The sequence below is a fragment of the Lactuca serriola genome, chromosome 3 (genome assembly GCF_051521515.1).
Source record: "Lactuca serriola cultivar US96UC23 chromosome 3, Lser_US96UC23_V15, whole genome shotgun sequence".
Lineage (NCBI taxonomy): Eukaryota > Viridiplantae > Streptophyta > Magnoliopsida > Asterales > Asteraceae > Lactuca > Lactuca serriola.
In genome coordinates, this window is record NC_136410.1 from 65,235,323 (window position 1) to 65,250,290 (window position 14,968).

General features: G+C 41.4%; 1 protein-coding gene across 1 annotated transcript; it reads left to right on the forward strand.

Moving 5' to 3' along the window:
* The first annotated feature begins 12,948 nt into the window (after positions 1–12,948).
* LOC145095339 (uncharacterized) lies at positions 12,949–13,299 on the forward strand. Its single transcript, XM_079033238.1, has one exon. It carries the CDS (start codon positions 12,949–12,951, stop codon positions 13,297–13,299), a length of 351 nt encoding a protein of 116 aa, XP_078889364.1.
* The last annotated feature ends 1,669 nt before the right edge of the window (positions 13,300–14,968 follow it).

Below are 14,968 nucleotides of genomic sequence, written 5' to 3' on the forward strand. Positions count from 1 at the left end.
TATAGCAAATTAGGCCATTAATGGGCCAATTGTAACACCGAAATTTTCAAAACAAAATTTTCATTTAAAATCGTTTATCTCTTTAACACTTTTCTCAAAAATCTCCATTTCGTTTAATTTACAATACATGACTCTTTTGTTCAATCAATTAATAAACCAGGTTCCTCAAAATAAATGCTTCCTCTGGTGTGTGTAATCGAGTCGGTGCCGTCCCGTGATCCTGTGATAACCTGAAACACATAACACAAAACACTGTAAGCACGAAGCTTAGTGAGTTCCCCAAAATACCATATATAACACATATTAGCCACTCGAGGCTATAACTCTGTGGGTCCGTGCACCCAAACTTTGTGAACCTTCCGGTTCTAACTCTGTAAACATGTGCAGAATAAATCACATAGAAATAATGCGGTACAACACATAACATACATAGCATACCAATACTCTGTCACATAACTCTGGTTACCTACTCAAGGTAAAGTGTAGTGAGAAGACTCACCTGGCAAGCAGAAAGCAGATATCCTCACGCTTGCATCTCGAACTCGCCACCGTCTATCACATAAGGCAAATACTCTCATGAACATAACTCTCGAGACCAGACTCAACCCTCTCTTGGCACCCTCTTAAGGGTAAAAGACCATTTTACCCCCTCCTCTTGGCCCAAAGGCCACATTGCTGACCAAACCCTAAAAGTCAACAAAAGTCAACGGTCAAACTTCGACCCAACTCGCCGAGTGCACTCCGGTGACTCGGCGAGTACACACATGACCACTAACTCTTTGTCCTGCTTGGTACGTCGAGTCCCTCGCTATGCTCGACGAGTCACACTAGGCATGAATCGCGGGGCCACCCCGACTCAACTCGCCAAGTCTCAAGAACAACTCGGCGAGTACCGCCTTGAACTCCAGTCCTCTAATCCCTTTCTGACTCACTAAGTTATTCCCCAACTCGGCAAGTCCACTCACTGAGTGATTTACGTGAAACCCTAACTCTACTCCCCGAGTCTCAAGAACAACTCGGCGAGTTCATGCCATGCACAAACTCTAATGACCTCCTGAGGTCAGATCTGTGCCCCTAAGCCGCAGATCTGGCCTTCCCAAGCATGAATGTCACGTAAAGTCCGAATCTTGATGCTTATATACCAACAACAAGGCATCAAATGGTGATTTAGCCCCAAAAATGACAACCTAAGTCCAATAACCCTAAAATGACTCATAAAGCTCCAAGGGTTAAGGTCTCTGGACCTCTTTGAGTCCAGATCCAAGGCACAAAGTCCAGGAGGGACCAATTGCTCCACATAACCACCCTGAAAAGGGGTTAGAAAACCCCATCTCTAAGGATCAACACCAAAACTGAAGAAGGTTCGAACTATTACCTCAAAATGAAGTCTCTGAACTCTGGAACTGCTAGAACCGCACCTCCTCTTGCTCATGGTCACCTTCTTCTTGCTAAACCCAAAGGTACAAGGATCAAATGTGACTTCTCCTTCCTCTCAAACGATTTGGCTCACTTAGGGTTCTCTCAAGGGAATGGTAGCCGCAATGGGAGGCTATAAGTGCCCTTAAATAGGCCCCAAACCCAGGGGATTAGGGTTTCATTAAACAGCGTGGACTCGCCGAGTCTGGACGTGACCTGGATGAGAACCCGCGACCCTACTCGGCGAGTTTAAGCTCCAACTCGCCGAGTTCTTCCACAAACTCCAAAAATAATTGAGTAAAATAATATGCCTGGGAATCGGGATGTTACAATTCTCCCCCACTAGAATCAGACTTCTCCCTCGAAGTATCACTCTGCAAATAACTCCAGATGCTGCTCACGCATCTCTCGCTCCGGCTCCTAAGTAAGCTCTGACCCCTTCCGATGCTGCCACTGGACTTGCACCAGAGGCACTTCCTTGTTCCTCAGAACCTGGATCTTCCGATCCCTAATCGCCACCGGTCTCTCAACGTAGTTCAGGCCCACATCCACCTAAATATCCTCTAATGGCTCCACTGCTGACTCGTCAGCTATACACTTTCTCAGCTGCGACACGTGGAAGGTGTCATGAATCTGATCTAACTCTGCAGGTAGCTCCAAACGGTAGACTACCCTGCCTACTCTCGCAATCGCCCTGAAAGGACCAATACATCGGGGCCCCAACTTGCTTCTCTTCTTGAATCGGATCACTCCTTTCCAAGGAGAGATCTTCAGGAGCACGAAGTCACCGACCAAAAATTCGAGCCCGGACCGACGCCTGTCCGCATAACTTTTCTGGTGACTCTGAGCGGTCAACAACCTCTGTCTGACCTGCTGTATTTGCTCTGTCGTCTGAAGCTCGATCTCTGTATTCCCATCACACGTTGCCCTACCTCTCCCCAGCAAATGGGGTCCGATACCTCCTCCCCTACAACAGCTCAAAGGGTGGCATACTGATGCACTAATGATGGCTGTTGTTGTAGGAAAACTCTGCCAATGGCAAATATGGGCCACAACTCCCCCCCGAAATCTAATACACATGCCCGAAGCATACCCTCGAGCGTCTGAATCGATCGCTCGCTCTGAAGTGTCCACAGACATCACCATGGTAAACTTTAGCTCATTTCTCATATCCCTCTTCGATACCGAGCACCAGGTTAGCTTTTGGCCCCACAACTGAACCTCCAAAGGTCACACATAACATGATCCAAAATATCTCACTAACTTCCTCCCCGTGACCACTATTCCGGACCAGTGACACGCAAGTCACGAAATTCTCTTCTCCTCATAAAAAGATACAATCCAATCGAAGATCAACTCAGCTCTGACCTCTGGCGTCTGCTGCGTATATTCTCCCGCGCATCTCGCTGACTCTCCCGACAGAGACGGAGACCCCAGTCTCGCCCCGGTTTAACCACTAGGCTCCATAAACTCAATACTAGGGCTAGTCAAGCCTAAAATTCTTTTGCATCATACACTGATCAGAGAACACTCCATCATCACACTCTCTTGCCGTCTAGTGAGTACTATGGCTTTCCGCAACATCACGACATCCTCTGACTAGTGAGTACTACGGCCCCCCGTAGCACCACAACGCCAACTGACTAGTGAGTACTACGGCTCCCCGTAATACCATGACTCTCTCTGGCTTGTGAGTACTACGGCTCCCCGTAGCATCACAACACCCTCTGACTGGTGAATACTACGACTCCCCGTAGTATCACGACTCTCTCTAGCTTGTGAGTACTACGGCTCCCCGTAGCATCACCACACCCTATGACTAGTGAATACTACGGCTCCCCGTAGCTTCACCCTATACTCTCATTCTAATTACAACACCACACTACGTTCACTAACTCATGCACCGAAGACTATCATAGATAGTTACACACACTTGCTCCAATATGCATCACAATGTCCTGCCTCTACCACTGATTCTCCTACTCCCAGCACCATACATATACAACAATACATTTCCTCTGAACCCCATAAATGATTCCCCATTTCACTCAATGCGCAACTTCAGTGTATCCAAACACTCAATAGGAATACAAGGAAGGCGCTAACTCTTCAGAACACACTGATGATCCTCCGAAACCCTTTCCTCTACTGCTCAAAATCCAAGCAAGAATACACATACCCGCCCGGGAGTTGGCTGCTCGAAAATCTTCTATCCAGACTCCGACCCAAAAGTTCTCAACTGCCCATACCATCATTACATGCCTTCCACTTGAAATGACCCTGACCACCACTAGATTCCTGACCATTGACCACCTGCCGTGGAGACACGCATCCTTCTCTCAGACATATACCACATGCATTATCTCGTCCTGCACCTTTCCTTGATCACCAATGACCCTGATCTCATGAATTCAAGCCGCAGGTTTCTGTATCCAACCCCTAACCGCTCTTGCATAAATCTCTGGTTCCCTTAATAAAATACCCGGTTCTCCCCCACTTATGGCTCGAACCATTTCCAACTGACGCATCAATAATCTACCCCACATACGGTTTACACCAGAAACATCGCGACCACACTTGGAAGGTGCCACACAACGCCCAATGTTCTCCCCACGAAGAGATCAAGAACCCTCAATTACCCTAAATCTCCGAAGAGATCCTCAGGAACTCCTCATTACGACTGCCTCTAGCCATTCGAAGTCTCATACCATCCCAATACTGAATACCTCAACTGTCAAGTACTGACTCTTAGACTGAAACAATAAATCATCCTAGTCTCCATCCTCGACTTCTCAGCCTTCGTTCCAATACATGACTCATCACAAGAATAGGGGCTCCACTACCATACTCGAAACTCATCATAGACAGAAGAGCCACCGCTCTGATATACTCGACTGGATTACCCACTGATACCGCTACCACACGCCCTACTATACTCAATTAGGGTGTAATGTGATCCTTGACCATTTCAGTCCCCACTGACTACCTGCTCATGGTAGATCATTTCCTTGCGGCAGACATGCTGCATGATACTCTGGTGGAAAAATCGTCATCAATGTCGACCTGTAGGGTTTATTCCTAAACCCAAAACTAAAATCTCATGCCTCTCCTACTTCCTTCGAGAAACATAAATAGCTCCCATCCGGTCACAAAATGTGACATCTCCTCCATCGACTGATGGCTCACTCAGACCGTATTCCCCCATTAATGCCTTCTCTTCATTTTACCGAAATACTCTGAAATATTCTCGACCTCCCTCTCAAGGGATGCCTCTTCGAACTCAATCATGGCCCTCAGGCCTAAAACCCCATCGTGTCCAAATTCCAGCAGTCAATCCTGATCGGACAACTGGAGAATCACAAGCATCATTGCTAGGAACCATGGTACTCAACCCATGACATCCCTTCTCAATATGCTACAATATATGTTACCCGAACCACAACATCACTTCTCAATCTGCTCCGATGTATGGTACACGAACCATAATATTACTCCTCAATCTGCTCCGATGCATGGTACACAAACCATAACATCACTCCTCAATCTGCTCCGATGTATGGTACACGAACCATAACATCACTCCTCAATCTGCTCCGATGTCTGGTACACGAACCATAACATCACTCCTCAATCTGCTCCGATGCATGGTACACGAACCATAACATCACTTCTCAATCTGCTCCGATGTATGGTACACGAACCATAACATCACTCCTCAATCTGCTCCAATGTCTGAGACACGAACCATAACATCACTCCTCAATCTGCTCCGATGCATGGTACACGAACCATAACATCACTTCTCAATCTGCTCCGATATATGGTACACGAACCATAACATCACTCCTCAATCTGCTCCGATGCATGGTACACAAACCATAACATCACTCCTCAATCTGCTCCGATGCATGGTACACGAACCATAACATCACTCCTCAATCTGCTCCGATGTATGGTACACGAACCATAACATCACTCCTCAATCTGCTCCGATGTCTGGTACACGAACCATAACATCACTCCTCAATCTGCTCCGATGTATGGTACACGAACCATAACATCTCTCCTCAATCCGCTACTTAGAACCTTCAGAATACTCCTTGTATCGTGTATGAGTCCTCTGCTTTCGGTAGTACGGGCCCATACTACCTGCCACATCTACCCATACTTTCCACACGGACCATCCCAGAGCTCCTAAGTAGCTGCTCAACCTTCACGTTCACTAATTCCACCACGCGTGCTCGCTCCTCAGCGAAATGCTCTACTCCGTCAACGTACTCATTTGACTAAGGTTACTCTCCAGGCTCTTCCTTAGTCCTCCTACTTCTCTGCCATCAGCTGTTGAAGAGCTCCTAATGATGCCAACCATCTACCTCCTGAATATCGTCATATTCACTTGGTAGCTGACTCTCATCATCGAGAGTTCCACAAAGCACGAAGCAAGCATCATTCGAGCATCGAAGAATACATAGGACTCACTCTGGGTGATAACTTCGCTTGCTCTGCTCATCCTCGAAAGTACCACCGAACTCTACAACTCTACCCCTCGCGGGTCTTAACTATTCTTCCGCTAAGTATCACGATACTCATCTAGGCATCTCCCTTAGATTACTCCTCTACTCAAATCCCCTAAAGAATTCCAACTAAATATTCTCACTCATCACATACTCAAAAGCACATCACATATAACAACAACTCCTAGGCTAAGGCATCACAAATCAGGCCACTCTAGTCCTAAGATATGAAGTACCTAGCCTGTCTCTAGCATGCATAATATCTCATAAAGTGCATCATAAATATCTTATAACACAAAAGTAAGGGTATTTTGGGAAATCACCGTTCGAGCTCTGGCTGATTGTACACACTGCTCTTTCTCGCTTTCTCTTTGAAATCTTATTTTCTTTAGAAAATCATTTCTTTGAAAACTTTTCTTACTTCCTCAGTTTGAGTCCAGATATACCCGAAGGTGCATCCGAATCCCTCAAACCTAGGCTCTGATATCAACTTGTAACACCGAAATATTCAAAACAAAATTTTCATTTAAAATCATTTATCTCTTTAACACTTTTCACAAAAATCTCCATTTTGTTTAATTTATAATACATGACTCTTTTTTTCAATCAATTAATAAACCAGGATCCTCAAAATAAATGCTTCCTCTGGTGTGTACAATCGAGCCGGTGCCGTCTCGTGATCCTGTGATAACCTGAAACACATAACACAAAACACTGTAAGCACGAAGCTTAGTGAGTTCCTCAAAATACCATATATAACACATATTACCCGCTCGAGGCTATAACTCTGTGGGTCCATGCACCCAAACTCTGTGAACCTTCCGGTTCTAACTATGTGAACCTTCCGGTTCTAACTCTGTAAACATGCACAACATAAATCACATAGAAATAATGCGGTACAACACATAACATACATAGCATACCAATACTCTGTCACATAACTCTGGTTACCTACTCAAGGTAAAGTGTAGTGAGAAGACTCACCTGGCAAGCAGAAAGCAGATATCCTCACGCTTGCATCTCGAACTCGCCACCGTCTATCACATAAGGCAAATACTCTCATGAACATAACTCTCGAGACCAGACTCAACCCTCTCTTGGCACCCTCTTAAGGGTAAAAGACCATTTTACCCCCTCCTCTTGGCCCAAAGGCCACATTGCTGACCAAACCCTAAAAGTCAACAAAAGTCAACGGTCAAACTTCGACCCAACTCGCCGAGTGCACTCCGGTGACTCGGCGAGTACACACATGACCACTAACTCTTTGTCCTGCTTGGTACGTCGAGTCCCTCGCTATGCTCGACGAGTCACACTAGGCATGAATCGCGGGGCCACCCCGACTCAACTCGCCAAGTCTCAAGAACAACTCGGCGAGTACCGCCTTGAACTCCAGTCCTCTAATCCCTTTCTGACTCACTAAGTTATTCCCCAACTCGGCAAGTCCACTCACTGAGTGATTTACGTGAAACCCTAACTCTACTCCCCGAGTCTCAAGAACAACTCGGCGAGTTCATGCCATGCACAAACTCTAATGACCTCCTGAGGTCAGATCTGTGCCCCTAAGCCGCAGATCTGGCCTTCCCAAGCATGAATGTCACGTAAAGTCCGAATCTTGATGCTTATATACCAACAACAAGGCATCAAATGGTGATTTAGCCCCAAAAATGACAACCTAAGTCCAATAACCCTAAAATGACTCATAAAGCTCCAAGGGTTAAGGTCTCTGGACCTCTTTGAGTCCAGATCCAAGGCACAAATTCGAGGAGGGACCAATTGCTCCACATAACCACCCTGAAAAGGGGTTAGAAAACCCCATCTCTAAGGATCAACACCAAAACTGAAGAAGGTTCGAACTATTACCTCAAAATGAAGTCTCTGAACTCTGGAACTGCTAGAACCGCACCTCCTCTTGCTCATGGTCACCTTCTTCTTGCTAAACCCAAAGGTACAAGGATCAAATGTGACTTCTCCTTCCTCTCAAACGATTTGGCTCACTTAGGGTTCTCTCAAGGGAATGGTAGCCGCAATGGGAGGCTATAAGTGCCCTTAAATAGGCCCCAAACCCAGGGGATTAGGGTTTCATTAAACAGCATGGACTCGCCGAGTCCACGAATGACCTAGATGAGAATCCGCGACCCTACTCGGCGAGTTTAAGCTCCAACTTGCCGAGTTCTTCCATAAACTCCAAAAATAATTGAGTAAAATAATATGCCTGGGAATCGGGATGTTACACCAATAGTGGCTTGGGAAGCCTATCTTGTGTTGGGCCTTCAGAAGTCAGATTATGGGCCAAGTGTATTTTTGGGCTTAGGTAGGGCCATATGAGGAGTTAGGCCCAATTTAGAAAATTGGGCCATTAGTGGGCCTTTAGTGGGCCATTGATGGACTTAGAAAGGATTAAAGGGTTTGGGCCTTGATTTTGACCCACACCATAGCAGGGGTAAAATAGTCATTTTACCCATAGAAGGATCCTCATTTTGATTAAGTGTTTTATTGGTCATGATAGCCGGAGAGCAGCCAAGACAACAGTCAGGGATCTTTCACTCAGATTTTCAGCAGTCAGTTCTTCGAGGCGAGTTTCCTTCCAATAGGAACGGGTCTACGGCCACAATGCCGGCCTGTTTAGATAGCAGTAGTTTCGGACTGCGGTTCGATGCCGGGGTGGTCCTGAGAAGTAGTTCAGTATGCTTGATGTCTTTGTGACTCAGGCATGTCTATGTGTTATGTGTTCCAGACTGCGGTCTGATGCAGTATGCAGTATATGTGTTATTGTTATACGTTATGATTATGTTATGCTATGTTCAGTCAGTTCCGGACTTCGGTCCGATGCAGAGGGCAAGGCCCTAGTCAGTTCCGAACTTCGGTCCGATGCAGAGGGCAAGACCTTAGTTAGTTCCGGACTTTGGTCCGATGCAGAGGGCAAGACCCTAGTTAGTTCCAAACTTCGGTCCGATGCAGTGGGCAAGGCCCTAGTTAGTTTCGGACTTCGGTCTGATGCAGAGGGCAAGGACCTAGTTAGTTCCGTACTTCAGTCCGATGCAGTGGGCAATGCCCTAGTTAGTTCCGGACCTCGGTCCGATACAGTGGGCAAGGCCCAGTATGTGCTTTATATGTTATTGTATGGTATGTGGTAGTTTGGGGGAGCTCACTAAGCTTCGTGCTTACAGTTTTCAGTTTTGGTTTCAGGTACTTTCGGTAGCGGAGGGAAGAGCTTGGGATGATCGCATGACACACACCGTATTCAGTCAGCCTGGGATGTTTTACTCTGATAATAAGAATATGTTTTGAATTAATACTCCGATTTTATGTTATGTTATATGTTATGGATTGACAAATGTGGTTTAAGTAACGTATTAAAAATTAAATTTTTAGTCATGATTTTTGGGTCGTTACATTTAAACTACATAATATATAGATCTTCGACAAAAAAAGAACACTAAACAAAAGGCAAATACTTTCAGAAATAAAGAAAGTATTATAATTTGAGATTTTATATTTTATGAAAAAGTTTATAATACAAATATTTAATCAAACAAACAATATGGTTAGAAAATAACAAAATAATTAACAATAAATAAATTGATATGCAGAGAATAATGAGTAATTTGGCATAAGGCAAAAATTTAAAACGAAGAAGGTGTTGGGGGTTGAACCCTAACCTTGAGGTTGGAAGGTAGCACACCCTGACACTGTTGTGGCACATCATTGATGTTTAAATATTTACACATAATAAAGATAAAATTAACAGAATGTTATATGTAAACTAAGTTGTACAAAATAAAATGTTAAATTATATGCACAAGTGTAGTTTTGATTTATATGCGAATAAAAACACTAATAGCTTAACACCCTGTTCCGTATCGTTTCCTAATTTAGGGACGTGACCCGAAGATCAGTTTTCATAAGGCTTTGGGTCTTGGGAAAGGTAAGATTTAGATCCCTTTGGGTGTGGAAAATGTAGATTATGTGATTTGGGAGTTCGGTTTGTGTTTTGGAGCCCAATGTATTACCGTAAAATGTCATTTCGGGCCTTTTATGAATCTGGGTTTAAGTTCAGAAAGTTTTAAGACAAGGGAGGGTTGATAGAACTGTATAGTTTCTCATTACCTTTCTGGAGATATAAGGATCGTCGAAAACAGACTTAGAACGAAGAAGTTATGGTCTTCAGAAGTTTTGTGGTATTAGGATTAAGGTTGTATTATTTGTTAGTTGGTGCGAGATTATCCGGTTCAACGATTCGAGCAGTATTTGATTATCACGGATTGAGGTGAGTGTCCTCATTGTACTTGGCGGGTCAAAGGCAACCAATGTCGGCCTATGGTTTATTATGATTAGGATGTTAATTGTCTATGTGATTTTGCATGTATGATATCTGTTATGTATACCGGGCGGGGCCCGATGCCAGACGAGGTCTGCTGACTATCTTGTATGTTATTTATCTTTATGATTATTGCATGTGTTCATGTATTTGTATGTATACCGGGATGGACTCGATGACGGACGGGGCCCATTATTTATTGACATATATGTTTCGAGCCGGACTCGATGTCGGGTGGGGTCCGATGACGGGCGGGGCCCATTATATGTTTGATATGTATGGTATGAGGTATTTTGGGAAACTCGTTAAGTTTCGTGTTTACGGTTTCAATTTATGTTTCAGGTATATCTGGATCGAAAGGGAAGAGCTCAGGGTGATCACATCGCTCGCACCATGTTGTTCCGCATTTTACCTGACTCTAATGTATTTGGATGTTTTGGTTATACTCCGATTTTATTGTGGTTTTATGAATATGCTTTGAAAGATGGTTTTATTATTATTAAAATGAAATTTTTCGTCTTAAATTTTAAGACGTTACAAATAGATATTGAATCGTTATAAAATACATACTAGAGAACAAATTATTACATAACATTACATGAAAAACTCAACAAAGGAACCAAAATAGTCGGTCAAATACTATAACATGGACATGCAATCTCCTTGGCTAATTTAATAAGGAGTGAAAACACTTACGAGGAAAATGAAAACAAGAGCCTCTCCACGACTCTCTAACTACTATATAAAATTTAAAAATTATCAGTCACCAATGTAGCTGAGGATTTCAAAATCTTACTGGAAAGTGGAAACACTCATAATGTCTAAAATATTTATCAACATTTTAGATATGTGTTGCGATGCTATTACTACAGATGACCACATTAGCCAAGAGAAAATCACGGTTATTGCAAATTTTTTGTAATCATCATTATGAGCATCATGTAGTTTATGGATGTTATATCATCGTTTTGACTATACGTTTTCTCATGCAATAGTAATGATTAATAAAAATTTCATATCCATCCACATATTATTCTTGCCTTTCTGTGGTCTTCTTGTTAAAATACTTGTGTGACTTCTAAAGGTAACTAAATAAAAAGAACAATACCAAACAAACATGTTAAGTATTTTATCATATATAATGATGTAAAACAACTCATGTAGAAGATAACATTCATAAGTGTTCATAGATACAAGTTTAGAGTTTTAAAACAACTTAATATGATATTTCCAGCGAAATCAGGGAGTATTGTCTTCATCATTAACAATTATTAATATCATATTTCTCGAGAAACCAAAAAAAAAAAAGATGATTATTCGAAATTGGTTTAGTGGTTGCATAAATGGTCTAAAATTCATCGTAAATCATTAATTCATGAGAATAATATGTGGTAATCTATTTTGATAAGACATAAAACAAGTTTGTTAATTTAATGAATACCATGAATGGGGAGCGGGAGAATGTTCTTAGAAAATGAAATGAAGCAAGTTCGCATGTTTGTGATTGCGAGGCTAGTGATTGTTTTTGGGCAAGAGAAAAAAAAAAGCGAGGATTATATGGATATATGTTTTTGCTATACATTGTGATTTTATAAAGAGAAATTAAATATTTTCCTACAATTTATTCTTATCATCCTTCTATTCATATTAAATAATATTTTAATCAATTTGTCACCATTTAATATGGATAGGAAGATAAGTAAGAATAAGAATATGCCTAAAAAGGAGTAAGGTTCTCTTGATTGTCAGCATTTGTAAGTCGATAATGAAGGGAATATGCCTAAAAAGGAGTAAGGTTCTCTTGATTGTCAGCATTTGTAAGTCAATGAATGAAAAAGTTTCAAGGGCTACTACCGGATAAAGTCTGTGATATAGTAAAATCACAGGGGAAAAGTAAATCAGATTGATTGGGCAACATGATCTCAATGTCCTCTATTGAACCAACCAATTTCAGCTCCATTTCCTTTGTTTTATTTATTTTTGTATGTTTTTGCTTGATTCTTGTACGCCATTGTTTGTGACTTGTTTACTTTTCACTGTTTATTAATATATCTCGTTTGCCGGTTTCAAAAAAAAAAAAAAACATCTTAATATTATATTTACAAAAATAATCCATTTATTTCCAATTAACATGGTATAAATGTGAAAATAACATACCTATTTTGAAGACGTTTATATTTAATTTGTTTTGCACATTTATTTATTTATTTTGGACCAAATAATTCTTTTTTTTTGGGGGGGAAAAATGCAAAAACGTTTACTAATTCTGAACTAAGATAAATACTGTATAAAAATATTTAATTATTTACAACGTGTATATTTTGTTAGAGTTTTCAGTCGTTCCAAATTTGCAATATGCAATTAGCAGTTATGATTACTGAATTCTTTTTTCTTTAAATATGTTACCGAAATATGGAAGTATAGTTGGCATGTGGGGATCCCATGTTAGCATGTGTACAGCAACTCATATGGGGCTTTAAAAGATGCAATGAATTATATGAATTATTTAACCCCTTCTCCCAAACATTCCAACTATGCTTATGCTTAGATCATCAACCGCCCAATTTCTCCAATCAAATAATGTTCAACAATTTCTTCTTCTGTTGCTCCACTAGACCCAAATTGAAGTGCGAAAACGATTCTCAAAAACCCCTTTTGATCACCAAGGAAGACGACCATGAGGAATTACACAATCCGACGATGGCGATGGCTTTGTTGTTGACATCGTGGCTGAATGGACGTCGGTTAAGGTACTTGATTCTAGCTCTCTGCTTGCCTTTGCTCATCCCGATCGTATTTGCGATTTTTCCTTTCCTGTGTGCCGTTGAAATCTGCTTCCGATTCTGCCGGCGCGGCCGCAAGCGTTGTCGGCTGAAATCAGGTCCGCCGCTGGATGCGGAAGGAGGTGGACAGGTGGTGGTGGTGGTGGTGGAATTGAATCTGCTGGAGAGGTATCTTGATGATCAATTAGGACTTGCTCTTGAAATTGCTTGTGAATGTGACAATGAAACTGATGATTTTTACAGTAATCGGAGTTATCTTTTGTGTTAATTTTTGTGTCTCGAGTGTAAATAGTTTTGATTTGAGTAGTTAGATTTATTTATTTATAGAATTAGGTAGACCTTCTCAGTTCTCAGGCATCCGATATTTTTTTTTTGTTATTTTTGGTGGTTTCCAAATATATTTCAATTTCATTAATGAAAACTCATACAAGTTCGATAATAATTTTTGTGTGAGAGTGAGACCATCATGACTTGTTATGGCGTATTAGAGTTGTTGCAATTGAAAATTTATCAAATTTAATGGCTTTAATGAAAACTTTGAAACTAAATATTCCACAAAGCTACTGAAATATGGCAAAACTTTCTATTGTTTTGATAATCATTTCTATGTTAAACCTGATGAGATAGAAAAAATTATTAAAATTAGGCCGCTTTCTTTAGCACAACCGAAGGTGGTTGAAACACAAAAATAGTCAAAATATAATGGTTTTTATGTTGCCTTTCTTTCTTTCATTCTAATTAGACAAAGCCTACTGAAAACCAAGTAAAAGAACACCTTATTTTGGTTTTGTATTTCTTTTTCTGTTCAGGGCAACATGTCCTATTGTTACTTTGAAAAGAGCTGTCGTTTTCTCCCATCTCTATACCTTTTCATTTCCTTTACTGCATGGAAATACAAGTTTACTTAACATAGATCCACTTTCATGCCTTTCAACTATGTGCTTAAGAGTGTTGTATTCTTGTTCGCATTCCCTCGACTAGCTCTTTTGTAGCATGGTTAAAGCCCAATTTTGTTTGCTAGATTGGTGTTTGTACACATGTTCGTGTGCCTATACCTAGTAACACCTCCCTTTTGATGAATTCTAAACCAACACTTATATATCGTTGAGATATTGGCTAATATGAAAGAAAGTTCTCTATCCCATATTGGTAGAAGGTAGAAATGTAATGCCATCTCCAAGCCCTATAAAAGGAAACCTATGTTTTGGTTTCAATGCACCATAATCAAATACACTACACCATACGTATTTTGATACTTTCTTTTCTTCCCTTGTCTTGGAGTGTAATTAAAGTGTCAGTCAAAATTATGGATAGTGGGTGAAATTTAGGGGAGTTTTAAAAGATTAGTCTATATAATTGTAACAATTAATTATATATTGGATTTTCTTGGATTTTAGAGTTTTTCATGTATATTTTTTTGTTCAATTAGTTTCTTTAGTATTAGCATTTGGAGGGGGGTTGTGGAATCTTGAGGTAATTTTCCCAAAACAAACAAAATGACATTTTGGAATCCTGCCCGTTGAAGTCAGACTCACAACCACTCCCATGGTATTGATTTACCCTCGTGACCTCTTTAGTCTCTTCACCCCTTGAATACCGATTGTGGCCACCACTCATAATTCATTTTCATCTTGCTATCACGTCTATCATAACGTTCACAAGAAGGCTCATTGGAAAAACAACATTGAGGTATGTAACATGCACACAAAACCCCTATGTCACATGTAGTTGTATTGATCCCTAACACCATCTTCCTTGCAAACATACACGAGCCACCACCACGTGACCTCTTTTCCCTTGATCATCATTTTCAGCCACTCCAATCACGTCCATAACAAAGTTCATCGAAAAACTGACTAGAGAAACGTCATCGATGTCTCTAGATCCCGTCAGAAAACCTAACACCATCTTCCTTGCAAACGTACACGAGCCACCAC